This window comes from Hippocampus guttulatus, chromosome 11, assembly GCF_054856545.1.
Source record: "Hippocampus guttulatus isolate MCC_2025c chromosome 11, RoL_Hgut_1.0, whole genome shotgun sequence".
NCBI lineage: Eukaryota > Metazoa > Chordata > Actinopteri > Syngnathiformes > Syngnathidae > Hippocampus > Hippocampus guttulatus.
In genome coordinates, this window is record NC_141271.1 from 17,832,465 (window position 1) to 17,856,823 (window position 24,359).

The 24,359-nt window shown below is 42.6% G+C and overlaps 1 protein-coding gene and 2 long non-coding RNA genes across 5 annotated transcripts in view; 1 reads left to right on the top strand and 2 right to left on the bottom strand.

The window, feature by feature from the left end:
* Window positions 1–2,574, bottom strand: part of LOC147198445 (uncharacterized) — a 19,548-nt gene extending 16,974 nt beyond the window's left edge. Inside the window, exon 1 of the long non-coding RNA XR_015102368.1 lies at window positions 2,325–2,574. This is a non-coding gene — a long non-coding RNA (uncharacterized LOC147198445). The remainder of the gene's footprint in view (window positions 1–2,324) is intronic.
* csrnp3 (cysteine-serine-rich nuclear protein 3) lies at window positions 2,458–24,328 on the top strand. Of its 3 annotated transcripts, XM_086124546.1 has the most exons (6): window positions 2,458–2,702; window positions 3,307–3,347; window positions 15,435–15,603; window positions 18,891–19,153; window positions 19,623–19,919; window positions 20,692–24,328. In XM_086124546.1, the coding sequence occupies exons 3-6, from the start codon at window positions 15,441–15,443 to the stop codon at window positions 21,688–21,690; spliced, it is 1,722 nt and encodes a 573-aa protein (XP_085980672.1). In that variant the 5' UTR covers window positions 2,458–2,702; window positions 3,307–3,347; window positions 15,435–15,440; the 3' UTR covers window positions 21,691–24,328. The 3 variants fall into 3 exon arrangements, with proteins under 3 accessions (XP_085980672.1, XP_085980670.1, XP_085980671.1); XM_086124544.1 differs by lacking the exons at window positions 2,458–2,702; window positions 3,307–3,347 and adding an exon at window positions 11,603–12,355; XM_086124545.1 differs by lacking the exons at window positions 2,458–2,702; window positions 3,307–3,347 and adding an exon at window positions 11,603–12,355 and having other exon boundaries at window positions 18,894–19,153.
* LOC147198447 (uncharacterized) lies at window positions 12,889–15,451 on the bottom strand. The gene is made up of 3 exons (XR_015102369.1): window positions 13,780–15,451; window positions 13,598–13,689; window positions 12,889–13,491 (listed from the first exon to the last, which is right to left on the bottom strand). It is a non-coding gene; the product is annotated as an uncharacterized LOC147198447 (long non-coding RNA).
* Window positions 24,329–24,359: the final 31 nt, after the last annotated feature.

Here is a 24,359-nt window from a genome sequence, read left to right on the forward strand (position 1 = left end):
CTTTTTTTGTCATCATGTGTTGTCTATGCTTATCATACAGCGTTTGTCCTCATCAGGCTTGGGGGCGAGTTGGAAACTTTCCAAGTTCCATGACTGTCATAATTCACTTGATGTTGTGTTGGTCTTTGGCCACTGCATTAGGAACACTCTCACATCAACCGAAACAAGATTAGTTTAAAACATGATGCCTTAACAAGTTAAGAATGTTCCGTTTTTATTGGCAGTGTCAGAGGTATCAATTTAACAATACTTTTTGATAAATCATTATAGTGTAGATCAGCACTGCATCATACTGTTCTTTATATTTACATTCATTGATATTTTTTTAATCTCATGTGGCTACATAACTAAAGTTTAAATCATTTGTCATAGAATTTGACAACATATTGTAGAACAGTTGTGGCCACCTCATTTCCAGTAGAACGCTAGCACCATCTAGTGCTCAATAAGTTAACTACAGGCCTTTCCAAACATCCATTTTCCGTTCCGCTTTAGCCTCACAAGGGTCGCGGGGGGTGCTGGAGCCTATCCCAGCCGTCTTCGGGCAATAGGCGGGTGACACCCTGAACCGGTTGCCAGCCAATCGCAGGGCACACAGAGACGAACAACCATCCGCACTCACACTCACACCGAGGGACAATTTAGAGTGTTCAATCAGCCTGCCAGGCATGTTTTTGGAATGTGGGAGGAAGCTGGAGTACCCGGAGAAAACCCATGCGGGAAGGCCAGAGCTGGAATTGAACCTGGTACCTCTGCACTGTGAGATTGACGCGCTCACCACTGGATCACCACAGGGCCACCCACCCCTTTCTCAACATTTTTGGCAAAATCAGTTATCTATTGCCTTCATGTAAAATTATTCATGATGTATGTCAGTACCCCACTTGTGGACAAAAACACCAGCAGTCGACCACGTTGATGACCGCCCCCCGCATTCCAGAAATAAACGCCCGCATGAATAATTCATGTTTGGTCCGTGTAGTTGTAATTCATTAATTTGACCAAAGAGTGGCAGTGTGCTTCAGGAAACACTCAACTGCCAAAACAGAACATTTTGTTCCTATGAGTATGGCGGAATAAACCTGCATCTACAGAGATACTCGCGTCGACACTGTTAAAGACAAGTCGTATTATTTTAACAATATATTATTGTAGTGGAGAACTGCATTGCATCGAAATGATGGCTCGTCGTGAAGCCAATTTACACAACCAATTACCTCAATCTTCCGCCAAGAAGCGGGGTACACCACGACGTTGTCGCCCATTATAAACACATTAAAAGTAAATCAATTCCTCTCTGACAGCTGTGTCAGTTACGATTTATCAATGCCATTTTACAGTTGTTTCTTTTCACACTGGTCCCCATTAGATTGTGCACGTGCATTTAATAAAGCTTCCAGTACATTATTGCTTATTTTTATGACTTCAGCGTTCCATAGCCGGCTAGCTAGTTAGCTTAGCCAGACAGATGAGAACTGCACTTCAGTAAACGTACCGATACTAAAAGAAAATCAACAAAACACTACATAATATTGTATAAAAGTAAAAAAAAGTAAAGACTCTCACATGCACATAGACAGAAAAGTAAAAATTATTTGATACCCATGTGAAAAAATGTCCTCTTAACACAGAGGGAAATCGTTTCCCTCTTTCATGTTTATATGATTTCTATGAAAGTATTGAAATGTCATATGTTGGATTTTTGTTTTATCGTTTTTTAAAAATACCCACCTCTGTGTATTATGGCTAAAAATGTCTCCTCTTCTTCAGTTAGCTTGCATACAGTGTTTGTTGTGGGGTTGGGTGTTTGTGGCAAGCCGAAAGTCAAATTTTGCCAGAAATGATTGAATTGACAACAGTTTCTTCATGCGTAAAACAAAACAACAAAAACAAAATAATTTAGCCAATGATAATAATTTGGCTGCAATGTTTTTTTTTCCTAATTAGACGGATATTTTCGAACGCCAAAACCTCGCGATTTCTAAGCTAACAAAAGCGACAGCATCTAACACTTGTCTGAAATCGGGCCAAGGCTGGAATATCTTGCTTCCATGAATCTGTTGCGTCATCATGTTAATGTTCCCTAGTTTCACGTTCCTCCATGCCGCTGCATGTCTATGTTTCAATGATCTCAATCAAGTCTTTTTATAATGCGTAGGCTAAGCCATTTGGACTAATAAAGAGTATAATGCGGTTTTCTGATGTCGGGAACAAAAGTAAAAAGTCTAGAGAAAAAGAATGACGTGCTCAAGTAAAGTGCAGATTGCAGAAAATTCACTTAAGGATAAACAGTAACGCAGTATTTGTTCGTTGTTGTCTCTCACCAATATCCAAACGTGCACAGGTTTGCGCCGGTGCACCGTAAACGCGTGCAAAATGAGCTCTGCGGCTGATTCCTGGTCTCTGAGCTCTGATTGGACGGAGGAAGTCACGTTGCCACGGTAGCCTGTCAGTCTGATGCCGCACTATTGTTCCCCGGCAGCCGGAAGGAAGGCTGCTGGTGCTGCTACTGCCGCCGCTGAAAAGGCAACAGAGCGCGCGTCGACCGGACCGGTTCATCCCCCGACCCTCGCCCCCCGCTTGAGTGATCCCAGCGCCTGCCGCACCGGAGCCTGCGCATGCATGGAGGACACGCCGAGACAGCGCATGGAGCTGAGGGAGGGGCGTTGATTTAATTGACCGGCTGCACAACGACATGAATGGTGAGTGGAGCTCAAACGAGAAACAATCAGCCTTTTAAGTTAGTTGCACATTGACTGCAAGGTCTTTGCATGTGACATAAGTACGAGGGTCTTCATAGATGAGACTGATGTGTTGTCTATGCAACGTATACATGACATCCATCCAAACTCTGCTCACTCTGTCCCCCCCCCCCCCCCCCCCCAAATTGCAGCCACGTTTTCTTTGTCTTGCCTGAACTGTGCATCATTTTTGCTTCCTCCGCACAATAGATGTGTCAGTGTTACACAGCCCCCACCCCCCCTCCCTCCCACCCACCATAATTATGGAGGGAGTGCACATGTGTGCTAGCTTGACATAAGACTGGTGCAAGGCCAGCTTCCTGAAGTGAGTCTGGATCCCTGCAGAGTCCACTGCAGTACAGGAAGTCTAACACCCACCAACTCCCCTTCGCTACCCGCCCTCCCCGCCACCACTATCCATCTTCCTTATCATCTCCATTATTAGTGCCAAAGTTTCCGAGTGTGATTTTTCTCTTTATTTCAGTGTCTTACATCAGGTTGCTTCTATCTGTTATGCAACCTGCTGCAGAAGCTAATGACCCCCCCTTTCTTTATTCCCCCCCAGGACAGAAGCAGTCAGCTGCAGTGTAATATCATTTTCTAAAGGTAAGATTGCATTGTTATGGGGCTGAATTGGTGATCACATGTACATGCACACACGCCAAACTGTTGCTACGCTGCCTCAAAGGACCCTGTGGTAACACGACATGATGTGATGTTGATGCAGTGTAAAGTCAACACAGACATCTGCACCAGTCTCGCTGGATTATACCACAGAGACGCCTCTGATATCACTCTCATTAAAAGACGACACTTTAGAATATTTATTGTGAGCTTGATATGCGGGACTTGTTCTGAATCAAACATCGGTGACATGAAAATGTTTCTCAGTGGGGGGGGGGGGGGGGTTTGTGAGGTGTTAAAAGGCAAGTCGATGTTTAAGATGTTTGTCTATTAAGATTATGACTATATTAAAGATATTCCTTTTAGAGCGATTGTGGGTAACTCATCGCTAGACAAAAAAAAAAAAATACTGGGTTGTTTTCTGAACCCACTTGTTTGGTAGCTGTGGATGTTGAGCAGATTCGGTTATTTAGACCCAGTAGTTTGGGTTGTTGTTGATATGTGAGCTCCATTTTGCATTTCATTTCATGTTACTCATTGCAGCTCTGCTTAACTTTAGGCTTTGAGATGATAAGGTAAGTCGCATCTGAGCTGGATGCGGCTGAATGTGGGTGCAGACAATATCCAGAGAGACTTATTAAAGATTCATTCAGTGAATTTTACTTGGGTATGCGCCAAGAAGGTACTCCAGAGACACACGTATTTGTATAAAAGTAATTACAGGGTCAATTTTCCATCATTTCTCCACTTTGAAGGATTTGGACACATGAATGTGATCTGTTATTGTTAAACTGCAGTTATGTATTTAATACCAAAATGCGAACTGCATAAACAGATGGCTGACGTTGTCCATTAAACTTAGAGAGGAATGTGAATCATGAAGGAACGAGTTACTGTAGGATTTTAAAAATTCTTATTATTCTTATTATTGGTAACGTGCCTATCCTATGCTCAGCTCCCGCTCAGTGATTGTGTTGTATGACTATGGGTGTGAATTTTTGTCTCTCAATATGTGCCCTGGGTATCATTTTGAGTGCAACTGTATCATTGAGCAAGTGTACGAAAATAAAAATCCTAAAAGGGTCACAAAAAAATAATGTTTGGCATTCTGTCAAAAATCATTGATTAAGGTTAGCCAGGTCACATGCGATAACTGAATATTCAATGTAAAATATCCATCCATCAATTATCCGAACCACTTTTCCTCTCGCAAGCATCATCGATTCAAACAAAAATATGAAGTAAAATAAAAATCTTAGATGACTTCTATTACGACCGACATTCAAAGAAAATAAGAAATAAAATAAAACACGGACCTCACTTCCTGCTTTTGTCGACGTCTCTCTAATTTATTGAAAACACAGTAGTGTGCTGCCATCTTGCGGTCAACAATAGAATCACTCAAAAATAAACGTGGCTCACAGCAAAATGGAAATAGAAATCACTGTAGTGCATTAGAATTGAATTGTCATTTACGAATCAACATGTAGCAAAATACAAATCAAAACCAACCGTGAAGTAAACCAATGTTAATCGGGAAAATGAGCCCACATTCGAATACTGTGTTTTCCAACGAGTGTTTTTACATCTCTTAAACAAAACATTCACAACATGATGGAGGTTATATATAAATGATAAGGCTTGTCTGTGCAATGTGAACACCCGCAATCCCACAGCCTTCCCAGCCTGCGCGCGAGATGAAAGCATCCCCCACCCGTCTCCACGAAATGCTTTGGCAGCTCTGTTTCTGCCAGCGAGCCTGCTTTTTGTGAACTTTGCGATAACATGGGAAAATACAGTCATAAATAAGAAATAGACGCATGAATAATGGAGTCGAGCGTAATGATTGACGTGATGGCTGAGGGTTCCTGATTAGGGCTGCATGTGGTTGTGTGACTAGAATTGGAGCAAATCAAAAACACAAGTCCGACTGGTTTCCACGCTCGGTGCCTTGTGATCGCTCCTTGTTTGTACATCAGGCAAAAAGTGTGTTGTGTCCAACGCATGCTTTTCATCCAAAGCATTGTTGCTCTTCATCTGTGTACTTTACACACAGCCATGCTTCCTCTCCTTTATTGTTCTAAATGCAGGAAGAACGGATCAATGGTTCCCAGCACTGTGTAGCGTAGCCGCGGCTCCTCTGTCCGTGAGTGCTGAGCGGCACACTTGCACCCGCGTACCACAACCCCCCCCCCCCCCCCCCCACACACACACACCCTCCTTTTGATGTGTGCCGAGCAGATCTGTCTGCAGCCTCGGGCCAGTGCAAGTTAACAAATGTACAGCGAGCATGTGATGTCTCATTTGCATAAATCCGTAAATGTCGCAGCATCTCCATAACTGGATTCCTTTTGTGTGTAATTGCAGAATGGACATGTGCCGTTTGCGGAGCTCGAATGAGATTGAAAACGACGACGTGTGACAACTTTACTTAATTATTTGCTCAGTCACACCATCGGCTCTTTATCACACCGCAGGCATAAAACTGCAAAAAACATTTGCGCCAAGTATGAGGACTGTGTGTATTACGTGACAAATGAATAACAGGTACTGGCAGAGTACAGTCACAGCATGATAATTTATGATGATGAGAAGTTTGGGATTCCATGCTCGAATTTGTACACAAAATCCACATCCGCTAATCTTTTACTGATTAAGCAGCGAGTCCCGTAATGTGATAATTGTACATGTGGCGAAAAATATCGTGGTCCAAAAAAATAAAGAAAAGTCAAATTTGATCATAAGGGTAAATGGACTGCACTTGGAGCACTTTTTCTACCCTCTGCCCGTCTCAGTACAATGGGGTGCAGAGCCTTCAGTCGCTCTGCCCCCAAACTCTGGAACTCACTTCCTCCCAACATTCGTAATATTGACTCTCTTTCCATATTCAAAACCCAGCTCAAAACCCACCTATTCAGACTTGCCTAACCGCCTTAAATCTTTCTTTCTTTGTTTATTATTTTATCTGTGTTTTACTATTGCTCTTGGTTGTACAGTGTCCTTGAGTGTTATGAAAGGCGCTTACAAATGTGATGTATTATTATTATTATTATTACTTGATCTTTAGCGCTTTACCAAATCTCATTGCTGTCATAGCGCTAAGCTAACATGGCAGGTTCATTGCAATTGTGTGGCTCCTTTTGGTGTGTGCATTTTGGCCACATGGCCACGGACAAGACGGTCAGTAATCTATAGTAATATTTGTCATTTTTCACTGAGGATAAAGAATATATGCCTGTGACTATTGTGAAATCCGTCTGCATGCGCTCAAATATTTCTTGCGTCGTTATAAGCATGCGCTCAAATATTTCTTGTGTCGTTATAACACCATGACGCCAATGCTATTCATTCGCCTGTCAACGGTGTCCTGTCCAGTTTTCTAGCATTAAGCTAAATGACCTTTCTAAGGTGGTTGTTTTATATACACACGACATGCCATTTTCTTTGTATCGTTAACAACTGACGCGTCAGGCCACTCTTATCTGAAGTCACTGCTGTAAACTAATTCGAATGGCGTAAATAAACTGTGGCATTCCTCGATGTGATGCTAATTCATGCAGATGAAGATGAACTGACCTCTCACGAACACCCATGCCATTTATTTTAAGAACAAGGCTTCGACAAAACAGCATTGATGAATATGTGAGCAGCGTGTGTGTTTTTACTTTGGGGGTTGCGTCCTACGCCGACATCATCTGTTGCCGCATAATCATCTCGGGCTCAGCGGAGTCCAGCTGAGACCTACAGTACCTTCTCTCTTTATATCTCTCTTGATCAGTTTGTCCACTGCACTCTCTCTCTCTCTCTCCCTCGCTCGCTCTCTCGATCGCCTCTTCCAAGGCTGCCTTTTACGGCCGAGCGCGACAAAGGTGATGGATGAGGTCGAACGGAACCCCAGGCTGGCTGCACCGCGCTGGCTCTTTTGTGGTTTCGGGGTTTTGTCTTGCAGGCGCCGCGATTCTATCAGCCAGTTCCACTGGGATGCACGCTAGGTTTCTCGCAGTGTACGGGAATGAAAGTGTGGAGAGAAAAAAAAAAAAAGAAATCATCTGCTGTAGCTTGCCGCTGTGTAACTCACGAAGCAGTCTTTATATCATATAATATTTCGCCTAGCGTCGTAATAGTATCACAATACAGTGCAATAATCATGGACCCTATAATAATCCATGTACAATCGATGATGTCTGTGTAAATAAAGAAAAAGAATTCATTCATTGAAATCTATGGGGCAAATGATTAGTTTCATTAATCAAAAAAGAAAAGTGATGTATTCAGTTGACAAATTGCAGTATTTATTGTTGTGGTGGAAGCAGTGGTGTAGAACTGTATTACCTTTTACTGAGTAGTCTTATCTCAGCCCTTGTAAAAATATAACACTGAAAAAAAATCTGCATTCCGTATTTTAATTGTGGGTGTCAGTTCACCTGTTATTAACTGCGTGTTGAAGCAAAGCTGTTTTGATGTACACTACACTACTTTGGTCACCGCAGGCACTGTCCGTGAAATGCTGCCTGACAAGGAGCCACAATGCTGAGACGGGTTGTTTAGATGAATCATGGAAATATTTCCTTTAAAGATGTTCTCGCTTATCGAGATGCTCCACACACGCCTTGGAGGCATGAAACTCCCTTGGGAGCATGTTTTGAAAGTTAAGATCATCAATTTGCTGACAGCGAGTAACTGAAAACTTTCAGGTACTCAAATGTGTTTAGACCAGCTGCCATAAAGAAACCATCCAGCATAATGAAGAGCTTTAATGTGGACTATGTGGAAAGCTGTTGAAGCATGTATTTGATATCCTTGATATGCAACTAAAGATCCATGCACTAGTATACTCTTGGTCCTCACTAGTAAGAGTGGTGCACTAGTAGAAAGGTGCGCTGCACATTTTTTCCCCCGAATGTGTTTTGGGGTGATGGAACAGATTAATGGTGTGTCCATTCATTTCAATGGGAACGATGATTTGGTTACAGAACAAATGAAAGTAATTTCTTAAGGCACCTCTGTATTTCGCATCAAAACCATCTTTCATTTAAAACAATTATCCTGGAGTGGATTTCAAGTGATCCTCATCTGCTTGTTTGGACAGCATTCCAATGAGGTTTTGGATTGCACCTTTTATCCAGCACAGTGGGAGGTGGCCAACTGTTTTGCATATGACCTCAATATTATTCTGACTACACAAGCACATTTTATTCTTCAAGCTCGTTTGCGTATGATTGCCGTCTTCGGTTCATCATTTTAAGGCAAGGAAATATAGGTCAGCGTATGGTGAAGCAAACGCATGGCATCCCTCCAGTGTTTGCACCTTATGTAATAGGGCAGAATGTAAATGTGATACTCAGACAGACAGACAGACGTGCACAAGGTGCCTTCCAGGGACAAATTGAAGAGAAATTGACTCGACAACCGAAGAATAGTAGCTTAGGATTTGAGATGCGTTTAGTTGCAAAACATTAATTAATGGACACCGGATGCATCAAAAATATGTTAAAGGACGTTGGAAGTTATCTATAGAAAACACAGATGCAGCATTATATTTACAAATGCTGTAGGATCATAGAGATATCAAACTAAAATAGAGTTCCATAGATTCAGCAAGAACAAGTCCCCATTGCCCTGCACTCGTATTCAATAAAGGCAAGTAGCGTAACGATTGTTATATTACGCGGATTGTATTGTTTAAGCATGCGTTCACTGGGAATTTCCAAGCTGATATAAATACAATTTCCGATACTGAATTCCCATCAGAGGGAAAACAGACAAAAGAAAGCAGCGTTTTAATGCGCGCAAAGCAAGCGATACCGTTGTATGGAAGCGTCAGTGTAGATTTACATCAACGGCGAAACAACAGTGAGCGTCGTCTTATTTTGCCTGCTGCACTTCTCTCATTAGCCTGACTTGCTCTTTGCTCTTTGTGATGCAGCCGTGCAATCTTGGAGCGCTCAGCGGCGCGCTTCCTCTGGCCTCGTTTTCCAACTGCATATTTTAAAGGGGACGTTACAACAGGGTGGTGGTGGTGGGCGGGGTTATTTATTAAAAAAAAACCCCACTACAGCTACAATGAAGTACACAATATGGACAAAAGAAAATATCCTGGCGCAGTTGTAAAAAAAAGCTTCCTTTCACCTGTAGAGTGGAAATAAAAAGAATTATAATTGTAAAGATAAGAATGAGTTCCAAGTACCTGTCAAACTAAACCTTTGTATTGACTTTGCCTGAGTGAAGCCCCTTTAGCAAACAATGCAAAATCATGAATAGCACTTTAAGATATGGGATATTTGAAAACAAACTGTGGAATAACACATGTTGACAGAAAAAAATATATAAATACTCACAGACATATGTTCTTTATCCTCTGCAAAGAACAACCCATATTATAGTGGCTTACTGACCAGTGACCTCTCCATGTACACTTGCAGGGGTCTCAAGCTCAGTTCCTGGAGGGCCGCTGGCCTGCATGTTTTCCAAGTCTCCCTGTTGCAACACACCTGGTTCAATGTCAGGCTTCCGCAGAGCTTGCTGATGATCTGATCATTTGAATCGGCTGTGTTGCAACAGGGAGACTTGGAAAACATGCAGGAGAGCGGCCCTCCAGGAACTGCTTTTGAGACCCCTGATGTACAGTACATTTGTGTGTGCGTTACACTGCCCCCAGCTGGCCAAGGTGTCCACACCAGAAGGAGCAGCGCAATGTCCACGGAATGGAAGCAAAGTTAATTCCTCTCCACTCATGTCATCAAAACTGTATGTTTTTGATAGAGTCACACAGTGCTATTTCTCATCTTTAAAAAAAAAAAAGTTCAAAAATTGCAGGGGGTTTTTTTTGTGCGTGAAGCACGATTGGATGAAAGGCATTTCCCTCCATTCAATAAACGGCTGAAAAGCGTCTCTCTTTGCTTTATGCCGTTTCCTCTTCTAACGCATCTATTCATTACAGAGTTAAATTTTCAGATGTACTTAGAAACTGCGTACAAATGCTGTCTCTATGATGTGTTAAGCAAAAAAAAAAAAAAGTATAAAACAGATAGTAAGAAAAATGTGCGCACAGACTCAGATGCTCTTCTCTGAGCCTTCACACAGCAAATGTCTGCACATCAGTCAAATATACGATATAGCGTCAGATGCCTTTTGAACAATATTCCTTGTTGATGGGTCCAGCTGTGGCTTGACTGTTTGTCTAGCGTCCGCGCTCCCACAGCGTGCTCTCTGGCCTCAGCAGGCAGCTGTTTTCTGACAAGAAGCACTAAAAGCTCACTACCTGCACCACGTCAAAACGACGCGGTTAGTGGCTGCTTGGTGAGCGCTGTGCAGAATTTAGCCATTAAAGAGCCAGACGGTTCCCCGGGGGAGTAAGATGGACCAAAAAGCAGAGATAATGAGAGCCAATATTGGTTTTTAATCACGAATGCTGTTATTGACATTAGCAGACACACAGCATTAGCCACCTGTTGTAGTAACCTTCGGGGCTTTACAACTCATGCTCTTTTTGATGGAATAAAACTGAAATATGATGTGTTGAAATGCCTTTTCTCTTAATAGGGGATGCTATTATGAATTAAAATGTGAGATAATTATTTTTTTAAATGACTGTAAAGAGGCAAACCACTCGGGGGCTATGAGTTTTCCTGACTCTTATGTAGGCTAAGCTAAGCTAAGGCTAACCATGTAGGCAGCTTGGATGAACTGCTCCGTGGCTGAAAAATAAGATTGGGAAACACATGAATTGTTGTCAGAAGAGGACGCGTGCAAGGAGAGAAGCTTGGAAACCTCACCGCAAACCTCTAAGATGTGCTCATGTGATGAAATGACACATTTACTGTACAAAGAGGAGCAGACACTCTGCTAACATGCTAAAGTGGCTAACTAGTGACAGGCGTCATGTCGATTGGCTTCATTTTGCATTTCCGGACTGTTTTTGTGTATGGCAAGCGGGCTCGGCTGTTTGGTCGTAATTTTTGGATTTTTTTTTTTTTTTTTTTTTTTTTACATGTTAAGCATTTTAGACTGTCCATTGATTTCTCATCGCAGATAGCTAGCACTCAGTTTTAGACATATCCTAATTTAATTGGGGGGGGAAAAAGTGCTTTTTGTTGCTTTTATAGGCCATAACATACAATTTTGGATGCGTGTCCATTACTTGGGGAAATTAACGGCGTAATGAAAAGCACAGAATTCATTCTTGAAATGTTTAGTTCACTAAGTTCCTGTTGAGATTTTCTTTTTTACCTACGTCACAACGTTTTGGCGTCCTTGTACGTGCCGTTTGAATGCAGAGATTCCGTAATTTGATTATTCCTATTAGATGATTACACGGTATTTTTTTAACCCCTCCTTCCCCTTTCCCATCTCGCCCAAATACACCTCCTCATCTGTTTCTCTGACATTCCCCCCGACACCCCCCATATCTCTGCCTCCTGCACCCCACCCCTCACCGCCTCCACCACTGCTAGCCCCTACCCACACACCCTCCCTTTCCCATCTACCATGTTGGTAAAAATATCTGCAGACAGCAGGAGAGGAGGCACACACACTCTCTCTCTCTCTCTCTCTTCCTTTCTTTCTTTCTCTCTCCCTCCACTGCTCGCTCCCAGACAATCCACCCATGTGAGTTCGCAGGCTGACTGTGCCTCAGCTCCAATCAGCCTCTTTGCCTACCAGCCGGCTGCCGCTAATGAGCCTTTGTGTGACAGGGAGAGCAACACTATGACAAAGAGAGAGCTAAAGTGTGAAAGATTCTCATCTTGCTTCTTGTAATTAAGCATTTAATATCGACAGTCTCATCTCTCAACCTGCAACCCCCTTTCTTTGTCTTTTTTTTTTTTTTTTAAACCTCATGCTGATAGACCTCTGAGCCACTGCAAGTCAGTGGACTTGAAACAAAATGGGAAGCTCGTCATCCACAAGGTGTGAATTGCCGCATTCATGATTGTGTAACGGTCCTGCTGTGAGAAGAGGTAAAAGGAGTCCAAGTCTGCCAGCGGATGCAGGTCAGTGGTACCCGCGAGGGCCGGCCGGCCGGCGCCAGAGGGAGTTGCCGTGATGCCGCGTGCATGTTTGCCTGTTGTCATCTCATTGCTGTGCGCTCGCTTGTCTTTATGAATCACGAGAAGAACAGAAATGTCTCTATAATATCGGCGGGTGATGGTTGATTGAGGATAGGTGTCTGTTCAGGTTTTCTGAGATTTTTCTTTTTTTTCCAATTCCTGTAGTACAGTGAGAGTAAAAAGAGTAATGACGGTTTGCAATATTAAGCACTGGCTTGAGGTACTTGTATGTCAATGTGTACTCTGTGTATGTGTGTATTTTTTTTTCTTCAAATAAATGCGCAAATAAGATTTTACATTACTTCAATTTGGAAGTTATATTCACAGTATTTTACGGAGTAACACATACCAAATGCAATTTCTGTGCATATACACACAAAAAAAGAGAAACTGTCAATTTTGCAGTGTTCTATTTTTTTTTTTTTGGGCCAGACACACACATATATATATATATATATATATATATATATTTTTTTCTATACATTACGGCACATGTATGTAACTTGAGCTGTAACGTGACGACCAAAATGTCAGGAAAAGCCTCCTAGAACTTCTTGAAAACGGTAGCAGGTGTGTGACTTACACTTCACACGGGTTTGAATGTAACTGCTTAATTTTAAACACCGCCACATTGCCAGTTAGGGGTGTACATTTTTTTAATCAGTTACATTTTTTAAATTTACTTGTTTCAATTGTTAGATCACAGGGGGGGGGGGGCTTGTGGGGACAGAATATAGACATACAGATATACTGTATATTAAAATATATGTACAGTTATTTATACATGTGTGTAAATATACAGTATGGATATTGCATTCGGGTTTGACCGCATGTGCAATTTGTTGCTCTGGACTACCGTCACATGGGAAAGCACTAGTTGTGAGGATACGCTGTAATCTCCATGGAAACCACTTTTTTTTAAATATCAAAGCCTAATGCAGCCTCAGCAGAGAGCCAAAGCGTCCACATACCGGTAGGTCGCTCACAATGCTGTCTAATTTGGAACCTTTTGGAAGCTGCCCACGCTATTTCTGGTGGAAATTTCCACAGCAGGAAGTTAACGTTACTTTGCGACGTATCTGTGAAGGATCAAACATTGGGAGCATTCAAGTGACTTGGACAAGTGGATGCACTTTCCATTCCGTGCATTTCAATTCAGAAAATGGAATAGAACACGACCCTCACCTTGACTTTCAAAATTGCTGGATCACACACCTCTGTTTTAGGTAGTGATGGCTAATCCCACAAGGATGAGGCTGGAGTTGGTTGTGGCACCCCTGCAGTTGTCGAAAAGAAAGGGAAAAAAGAAAAATCATAGCCCCTGGGGAACAATGAGCATTGCTTTCTGGCAGCGGTGGTTCTCCTACCCGGGCTGCACCTCTTGTTCGCATCTCTTCTCTCAGGCAGCATGTCTCCCAGGAAGCATTTGCATCTGTAATGACTCGATAGCAGAGCCCCAGATGAAACGCGGTGGCCGTCTGTGAATGGAACTCCCCCACAAGCTGCTCTGACAGATAGACAGGATGAAGCTCGCTGAAGATACCGGCCTTCTTGCTGTTTCCAAGGCGGGAAGCCACGGCGCTGCCAGTCATCGCGTGCACAAAAGCAGCAGCAGCGCTGCTACGCCGGTGTTATCGGGAACCCTGATTTGTTCGAGCGAGGACCATAAACAAATTCAGCTTGACCAAAAGGATACACGATGTTTGCCTTGGTGTCCATTGACGTTCTCACCAAGCGGTACATGATCAATCCCCCTGAGCATGGTGCATAACGGTGATGCCTTTGTACCGTCAGAGGTTGTGAGTGAGTGAGATGAAATTGTAAAGTAACCAGAGGTGGATAGAGTAGGCCAAAATTGCACTCAAGAAAGAGTACTATTGAATAATATGACTCCAGTCAGAAGTAGTCCTCCAATTGAGAACAGTTCAAAATAGCGGTTAGTGTTAACACAACACTTCCTTCGGGTGCCTTCTAGGAAGAAAAAAAAAGATGTCAGAAAAAGCCGATTGAAACATCTCAAATGTATTTGGTGTCAATCGGAGGGACTTGAGATCGAGGTACGTTTGTGGTGACTCCCTTTTAACACGCCTATGAATGTTATTGTTAATTCAGAACAGCCAAATCACAATTATTAAGGGTGTGCACACTTGTGCAACCACATTGAAGTTGTCTATTTTTACTTTCCCTCATGAATTTGGTAACAAGAAAATTCTGACAATATGTCTCTTATTTATTAAATCTGAGAATTTTGGTAGAGATTTTAGCAAGCATCATGGAAGTTGACATGTTTGATTTGCTTTCGCGGGCCACATAAAATAATGTGGCGGGCCAGATTTGGCCCCCAGACCTTGACTTTGACACCCGTGCCTTTGGAAATGACTTAGTAAATGAATGATTTACATGATACAAAGATCAAATATGAGGTGTGTTTAATTTTATTTTTATGTAGGTCACATTAGCTGTGATTTTTAATTTTTTTTTTTTAATGATTTCACTCTGTCTTTTCTTTCTAGCCAGGAAAACCTGGCATTTGAACAGGGGTGTGTAGATTATTATTATTATTTTTGCATCCACTGTATGTTACTTGTTTGTCTAGTTTGTTTGAAAACTTAATTCACTCTGGACCAAATTTGCATACGGTTACTGCTTATCACAAATAACATGTACTAAATATTCACAACACACCCTTCCGTATATGAGCATTTTCATTGTCACAAATGTTGGTCAAGCCTTTTTTTTTCTTTTTCTTGAGCCACACAATAAATGAAGCCAAAATGAACTTCCTCTACATCAGATTGAGAATGTAATTATCAGCGTTCGCCGGCCATCGCGGCTCCTTTGTGCTCAAGGCGATCAATTGCCGGCGGAGCGCCACAGCAGAGCCGGCAAGGAGAGCCGGAGGTGTCGGTGTGTGCGTTTGTGGATGCGTATGCGGTGCTAATTGAGTGTGTTGAGGATTACAGAGGCCTCCTAAACTGGATATTAAATAATACGTGGCCCCTCTGCCGTCTTTGTGTTTCAGGTGCAGATGTGTCAGGCCATGAGCGGAATACTGAAAAGGAAATTCGAGGAGGTGGAAGCCTCCTCCTCCCCGTGCTCTTCCTTGAGGGAGTCTGATGATGAGGTATCCTGCAGCGAGAGCGGGGACAGCAGTGACAGCGTCAATCCGTCCACCTCTGGCCCTTTCACCCGTGAGTGTCAGTCAGCGTGCTGCATCGAGTTGCTAACAAACCGCGTCATGCGAGGGGGGGAGGGGGGGCAAAAAAGGAATGTTGTCATGTCATTAGAGAGGAGGAACCAAAAGGAGGTAATTTTCATCAAGATGGAACTAATGATGTTATTCCAGTGCTGGTGGCCAAGCCGGTCTTTGTAGGAGGCAGTGTGATATGAATGCACAGTCATAGCCGTCCAGGGGAGAGGCTAAGTGATGCTGAGAGACCACTGGTGTAATCGAAAGGCGGCATGCGCGGGCAGCTTCCCTTATTAGGAATAGCATCAGCATGCCAGTCGAGCCAGATAATAATAATAATAATAGATTTTATTTATAAGCGCCTTTCAAGACACCCAAGGACACTTTACAATAACAAAAAACACAAAATAATACAGATGAATGAGATGATAACCTCTCAAGGTCTCACTCTGTGCATGTACCCTGGAACTCCCTTTCGAAGAACAGATTCGCATTATTCAGTCTGTCACCTGTTGAATTTATTTACAGGTATATATATATTTTTTTGGGGGGGGAAAAGCCGCAATACACTAGCTGCACATATACATTTAGCTCTTTGGAAAATAGTGGATTATTCTTAATAAAAGTGGCCACAAGCTTTTTTTTTAATGCCACTCCCAGTTGACGTTTCCTGTCAAATTAAACAAAGTCCAGCATTCTGAGGCTGTATACAAAGCGAAAAGAGGCTGTGGACTCGTGAGCAACTTGGGCATTATCCAGAGGGGAACAACAGGCTTCCAAGAATACATCAAGATGATGGCCCCCAGGGACAACCTGCTTCGTGAATGCCTCAGACAACAGAAGCCCAGTAAGGCGAAGGAGCCAGCCAGATGGATTGCCGTGGAAAGACAAACCCCTGCATGGCATGTACCGCTGACTATTTTGAAGAAGTGGCTGACATCGAGAAAACATACCAATGGCTGCAAAAGGCTGGACTGAAAGCTGGCACGGAGGGACTAATCATGGCGGCGCAATATCAATGGGGTCGACCACATCAAACAAGACCGCAGGTGCAAAGAAGCCCCAGGGATGGTGCAGCACATGACGGCACCATGCTGATGTTGGCAAGGCAAGGCAAATGTGGAGCAGCATCACCAGGTAGCAGGATTAGTGTACCGGAACATCCGTACCAAATATGAACTCGAGGTCCCGGAACCAAGATGGCAGACACCTCAGAAGAAACAACGAAGCGGAGATGCTGTGGGACTTCCAGATCCAGACTGATAAACTGGTGGTAGCTAACCAGCCTGACATACTGGTGGTGGATAAAGGTCAGAAGACAGTAGTCGTGATCGAGGTAGCAAACCTGAATGATGGCAACGATCCATAGAAAAAAGTAACAAAAATCTCCGGAAATACCAAAGACTGAAGGAAGAACGAGTAAAAATGTGGAGGGTAAAGCAACCGTGGCACCAGTAGTGATTGAGACAATGAGGGCAGTAAACATAACTAGAGCAATATTTTATTACTTTTTGGGCAATGATCGTCGTTAAGTTGTACCGTCAAAAGTTTGCATTTTTGTTATGCAAAGGCTTTCGCACGCCTCCTGACTTGAAGGTTGTGAGCGATTTGATAATAACACAATGTCAGGGCCAGGGCTCTGGAGATAACAAATGGAAAATCCCCTCATATTACGAGAAGAGGAAACCTGACAAAAAAAGAGACTAGAATCAATAAGATGGGAAGATCATCTGAAAAGATCTGTTGAATAGTCTCCGGTGCACTGTCATTTCGAACTGTAAACTTGAATTGCTCATCTTGTCATACTCAGGAACTCATTCTCGCCCTGATTGTTGAGGCCTTGCATCAGGTTATCAACAAAAGAACGAGGAAAACCACACAGTCATCGCAGTATATTCTATCCTCTGTGAAGAACAACTAATATTAGTGCCGTACTGATAAGCTGAGAGATCTCACTGCACAGTATAGCCAGAAGGTTTTCTTCCTGCTAACAAAGCGATTTTATTTAAATTGAAAGAACAAAAGACACAGAATGAAGAGAACGGGACAAAATATTGTCAGTCCATTCTCAGCATCTTTGCAAATGACTCATTTTGATACAACACATCAACATCAGATGCAGGTGCGGGTATACCTAATGTTGTGGTTAGTGAGGGGGAGAGCTAACATAAGGAGAGCAGTGCGTCCCTGGGGTCTGAGCGCGGCTTCTGACAATTGCAGCTGCCAGTGGACGGCGGTGGGGGTCTCGCAAAGACTGACCTTGTGTTGGTTGTCATGCGGTTGCAGCGCCATGTGATGGAGGGGAGCTCTAATGACTCACTTGCAAACATTCAAGCAGACTCACAACGTGCCTGTAACATCTGCTGAAACGGCTCTCATTAGCATTTGTTTTCCTGGAGAATTAGTAGCGGGCCGGGTCTCTTGCTCTGAACAGTGTGAAGAACTTTAATGATAAGGAGGAGTGACTATTGTGAAGGAGTACTCTTCAACTCATAGCCAGCCGGGGGATTATTTGTACTCCAGCGTTGCCTTCCTCCTCTTCATAGCTTTCGGTAGTAGCACGGAATTGAGATGACGTTTTTTTTCTTCTTCACAACATCATGCAAAACTGCTAAAATGAAGAAGCATTTCTCATATTTCACGCTTTTAGGGACAATTTCCTGAAAAAATCTGTGCCCTACATTTCATGACTTCATCCCACCGGGACGGAGCCCGAGTCTTGCGACGAGAGTGGCTTCTTCTTCTTGTAATGTATTTTTAAAAAACTGTATCATGGTGTACTTTATGTAAACATACTGTCATCACCCAATCAAAAAGAATGATAAAAAGTGAACAGTTTTTGCCAGTTTGTGCTGCACCTTCGCTTGTGTGTGCTTTGGCCACACGGGGGCAGTATAATACAGGCCTACACTCTGGATCAAAATAATGAAGCCAACTTTGGGTACAAGTAACTGAATCAAAAGACCCACAGCTGACCAGTGAGTCGGTGAGGAAACCAACCCAGCATTTCTTTTTGGTGTATATGAATGTACAGTATCGACTCCTCAATCATCGTGAAACTGTACGGATATTAGTCGTGCTCTGTAGTATAGACGGATAATAAAAGATCAACTTGCTTGCTTTGTTTGACACTTGTTTGGGTGGGTAGGCGCTTCAGATACTCAATTATTTGTCTACAAGCCATTAAAAAGTCAACTTTTCATAATATCTTGCCTTGTGAATTGTGCCATAAACGTGCACTTGACATTTTTTAAACGGCCCGATTCTAACCGGGCGTTTCCCCCTCAGCAGCGGGCTCCATCCTGAAGCGAGAGAAGCGCCTGTGCACGAGGAGGGTGCACTTTGAGAAGGTGACCGTGTACTACTTCAGCAGGAGGCAAGGCTTCACTAGCGTGCCCAGCCAGGGCGGCAGCACGCTGGGCATGTCCAACAGGCACAGCTGGGTCAGGCAGTACTCCCTCGGCGAGTTTGCCATGGAGCAGGAGAGGATCCACAGGGACATGCTGAGGGACCATCTCAAGGAGGAGAAACTCAACTCCATCAAACTCAAGGTGACATACGCTCATTCCTTAACTGGCGTCTTTGGAGTGATGACGGTTGCACTTTTCAAGCGATTTGCTTGCAAATTGGCGATACACTCATTGGAAACAACATTCAGCATATATCGGTCCCTCCATTAAAAAAAAAAAAAAAAAAAGTTGGGGACAATTAATAACTCCATCTTGGTCTTGGTTTTTAACAAAACAAATTTACAGAAATGTATCTTACCTCTTTTCACTTCTTCTCGAAGAAACATCCAGACTCTCAATCTTGAGGCAACATAATGCTGCACCGCTCCCAAATAGTGAAGGAAGAGATGGTTTTACAACACAAGACAGTTTAGAGTTGCATTTGTTCTCAAGCTAATTTCACTTTAAATTGGTCACATTACAGATTACATGGGAACAGACATATAGTCCCAATTTGTAAAAAAAATAAAAATAAATAATCAATTGCCCATGATTCCCTCTGGCTTTCTAGCTTACCAAGAACGGAACAGTCGAGTCCGAGGAGGCCAACACTCTCACCGCCGAGGACATTTCCGACGACGACATCGACCTGGACAACACGGAGGTGGATGAGTACTTCTTCCTGCAGCCGCTTACCACTAAAAAGCGACGGGCCCTGCTCCGTACGTCCGGAGTCAAGAAGATTGACGTGGAAGAGAAACATGAACTTCGGGCCATTCGTATGTCCAGAGAGGACTGCGGCTGTGATTGTAGAGTCTTCTGTGAGCCAGAGACCTGCGCCTGCAGCAATGCGGGGATCAAGTGCCAGGTAAAGGCTTGATGAAGCAATCTAGCCTCAATTTGTCTTTTTTTTTATTTTTATTTTTTACCTAAAATAATATTTCATCTCAACTCGTATAATTCACAGAACCACCTTGTGACTGACCCATACTATCAATTTGTGGAGAAATTAGATGAGACCATATTTGCCCACGTACCTTATTCGGTATTTCAGTAACCTGCAAAAAAAAAAAAAAAAAGGCATTGGTTTCACCCAAATCACCTGTTTTGGACACAGAAAACAAGCTTTTTGTACAAAGATAGCTTGATGCTAATGATTTTGCTATAGTGATAGTATTTGCACATTATTAATAGTAGTATTTTGTAGTGTGTGCGCGTCCATGCAAGCATGTTCATTATGTCATTGCGTCAACTTCTACATTTAAATAATCACTGTCGTCTTTTCTGTCTTCTGTGACACTGTAGTAGATTAAACATGACAAATACTTTGATCAATCACAAGCTGCTTGTAAGAATCGCATTTCCAAGTTTTTTATTTTTCACAGCTCAATCTTCAAACCAGGGTTGACAGACTCCCCCCCCCACATTCCCATTTAAAAAAACAACAAAAAACAGCATTTTATGTCAACAGCGCTCATGTGCTGAAAAAAAGTCAAGACATTTTAAAATCCAGTGATAAAGGCATCCTTGATTAAAATTTGGTCTTGATCTGTGTCATTAGAAAAACATGGCTTCTGAGCATTGTTGCTTTTCCAGTGGTGTAATGTAGTCCATGACAGGAAACGCTTTGTTCCCTCTAGGTAGACCGCATGTCATTTCCATGTGGCTGCACAAAAGAAGGCTGCAGCAATTCGAGTGGCAGAGTGGAGTTCAACCCCATCCGCGTTCGGACCCATTTCCTGCACACCATAATGAAGCTGGAGCTGGAGAAGAGTCGTGAGCAGGAGCAAGCCCCCACCAACGGTTACCACGGCAACGAGGCAGTCGGCTCCAACCCCCTGGTTCAGTCTCAGCACAGGTTGGACTACGCTTTGCCCGACGCCGTCCCCCAAAGCGCCGGCGTGCACCTGCAGACAGCCGGCGAGATGGACGAGCCGCTGGAGGACGAGGAAGAGGATGAGGAGGACGACGATGACGAGGAAGAGGACAACGAAGACGAGGAGGACAGCAGCAGCGTTTTCAGCGGCCTTTCGGACTCCAGCACTCAGAGTTTAGCCAACAGCGAGTCGGAGGACGAGGAAGACGAAGACGAAGACGAGGATGAGGACAGGTCGGAGAATTTGTGTCACACAGAGGTGGTCCCCTTGGCCTCGGTGCTGTGTTACGACGACAACCACGTGAACGGGAACGCTTATTTAATTAACTCCCCCTCAGCCGAGTACTATCAGCTCGGGAATTCTGGCCCCGCCCCCGGTGGCCCAAGTAGCCAATCGGGCGAACCCTACGGGGAAGCCTTAGCATTCCAAGAGCCAATCAGCGGCACCCAAACCCAGGGCGCCTTCCCCAATCAGCCAGTGGAACAATACTCTACGAATTTTAACTTGGGCGGAAACGGACCGGTAGCCGCGATGAACCACTACGCCAACGAACGTGACAAGCAGCTAACGTCCAAAGCGGACTTTGTGGATCCGCCTGAGAACCAGTTTCAGAACTATCTGAACAATAACCCCCACGCTCCGTTCAGCACTCACGGCTCATGCGCAACAGCCGAGCCGCCGCAGCAGTCCAACGTGAACGGACACGCCGACTTGAACTTACTTGCGACGAGTACCAAGAATCTGTCTTTACCGGCCGTGTAGAAGGTGCTACACGTTTGCATCTTGAATGGTTGAATTGAGGCACCTGTCAACTTTTCTTGTTTGTCGAAGACGTTTCACCTTTAATCCGAAAGGCTTCAAAATTTTCAGTGGGGGGTGTCCCAGGGGTGGGGAGTGCAGTGACCTTGTAGGTTCAAATCTATAGGCTTGTAAACAATTAAAAATTAATTTGTACTTTCTTATGAGCTCTCAGGATTGAGGGCACACATAAAGAAATGTTTTGGTCTTACATTTTAGGTTTACACTAAAATAAAGGAAGATGAACCATGAATTAATATGAAAGAGTTTATTAACCTACTTAGGGTTGTTAGCTTATTTCTGATTTGAAGTCTTCAAAGCGTTGGCTCTGATAACTTGACAAAATGTTACTAAACAAGTCTGGCGTAAACAATCAAAGTCTTTAAATCAGAATACACAACAATAATGCACACAAATCTGTGGCAATCTTTAAACATGGACTGCCCTGCCATTTTCTAGACACTATACATCTACGTAAATATGCGCTTTACTAATTGTTCTTCAAAGTCTGTGTACCTGTATTTGATTTATGCATGGTTTTTAAAATGTTTTTTAAAGTATTTTGTTTTACAACTCGATACGCAACATGTTTTCTAAAAATCTTGCACACAAGAAATACACCAAATATTTTCTAAACACTGCCGCCTTTGTGATCTGAAAATCATATTCTACTACATTGGGATGTTGATTTGAATTCATTTAATTGTTCAACTCTCATGCTCGCGAAGCAATATTGAGTTAAGCTGAATTGAGACAATTCAAAAAGATTGTCTCATTCCATGACGGAGTGGCCCTAGCGAGTGGTTTAGCCAGGCGCGCAAACTTCCAATTAGCAACAATACCCTCCTGTCACCACCTCGATCGAACCCAGGAAGAAATAATGAGACTCCACATCGAAAATATAGATTTAAAAAAAAAAATAAAAATTTCAGATAAAAGGTGAATCGTCTTCAACCAAAAAAAAAAGTTCAATCGCCTCGTTGCAGTCTTGGTGGCTTAACATGATCTGGAAGACTGAAATTCGACATGGACTTTTTTTTTTTTTTAAGTTAGGAGCACATTGCATTCATGGCCTTTTGCATCGTCCGAACTTGAATTTCTAAAGGATCACAGATCACAGCACCGTGGCTCATTTTCATCGCTGACATCACGGGTTTCATCGTAGGAATGTTTCGGAGGCCTCACACACACCGCATCGACGTCAACGCGGTTCAAAGCTCAAATATGTCACGCTGTGCAATGTTATCTTGTAATTTCAGATGTAAAGTTCTAGTTTTGAGCAAATATTGTACTGTAGATGGAACTTTTATATGTCTATCGTGTGTGTGTGTCAAAATGTGTGCAAAAAAAAAAAGATTACCGACCGTCAAGTTTATTTATTGTTTAGGAAGTATACGTGCATTATATATTGTAAATGTTTTGATAATAGGCATGCTCTTTTGGGAATTGCAGCAGTATTTAAAGGGGGGGAAAAAAAGCTATTGTTTTATACAAAACAAAAATAAATGTGCTTGGTTTTTTCCTTATTATATGATATGTTTTTCTATGGTTGGAAAAGCATGAAAAAGTTCTGTTGTCATTGGTCAGATTGTGACCTTTGGGATTGAAGTGTTGGTGGTCCATTGGATGCCGCAGTTTTTTGTTGTTTTTTTTTAAATCGATACTTGAATGGCGAAAAAGAGTCGCCACATTAAAGTGTTTCATTAATACAGGGATATTAAATAGCACTTTGAAATGTCTCCAAAAAGCTCTGATTTAAATTCATGCTGACCCCAACCGCTAAATATCGAACAAAAGTAATGTGATATCTTTTTTGGTTATTTTTTTTCTCTCTTGTGGTTTGAATGCTGTACAAACATTCCTGTCTGGTTGTTTATATGAATGAGGTTTATTTAAGATGATCCATTAAATGAGGTTGTTGTGTGCAATAGTTATCTACAAAGCTATTCCACTAATTTCAACGTAGCATTTTTCCCCCTTATAATTGCCATTACATACATTAAAAATGGATGACAATCACAGCTTGATATTTGATGATCATAACTGAGTCATTGAAAATGACGCGGAGAAATTGCAAAATAAGCACTTAAAATCTCAAATGAAACAACTCGGCTGCTAATGGAGGATGTTTTTTCTCTCTCTCTTTTTTTTTTTTTTTTTTTAAGTGGTTCTAAGTTTGGACCTCACATGTGCAGAATGCTTTCAGGCAATGGAGGGAATCAATAGTGCTGATTAATTTTGCCAAAGCATACAGTACAGTGTGAGGGTGAGATGATGTTGCATCCAGTCAAGAATTCACCCACCCCCCCACCCCCGCTCCCCTTAGTATTTATGAATGATATATTGAAACGTGTATTTATTGTGGTCAGTCAGTATTGAGTAAATTGCTTCAGTATTTTTAAAATTGTCCATTTTTAAATGCTGATTGTGAGTTGTAAAAGCTTCATGTGCCTGATTTCTTTTTCATTTTGGGATTTTGTGAAATGCATACGTTTTGCACAAAGTGATTTTTTTTCCCTATGTGTTTGTTTGTTTTTTTAAATCTGTAGATAGAATTAGTTTTCATTTTTACATGGTTTTGAAATAAATGTCATTTGGTCTTCATGATGTCATGTTTGAGTTTCATGTGAATG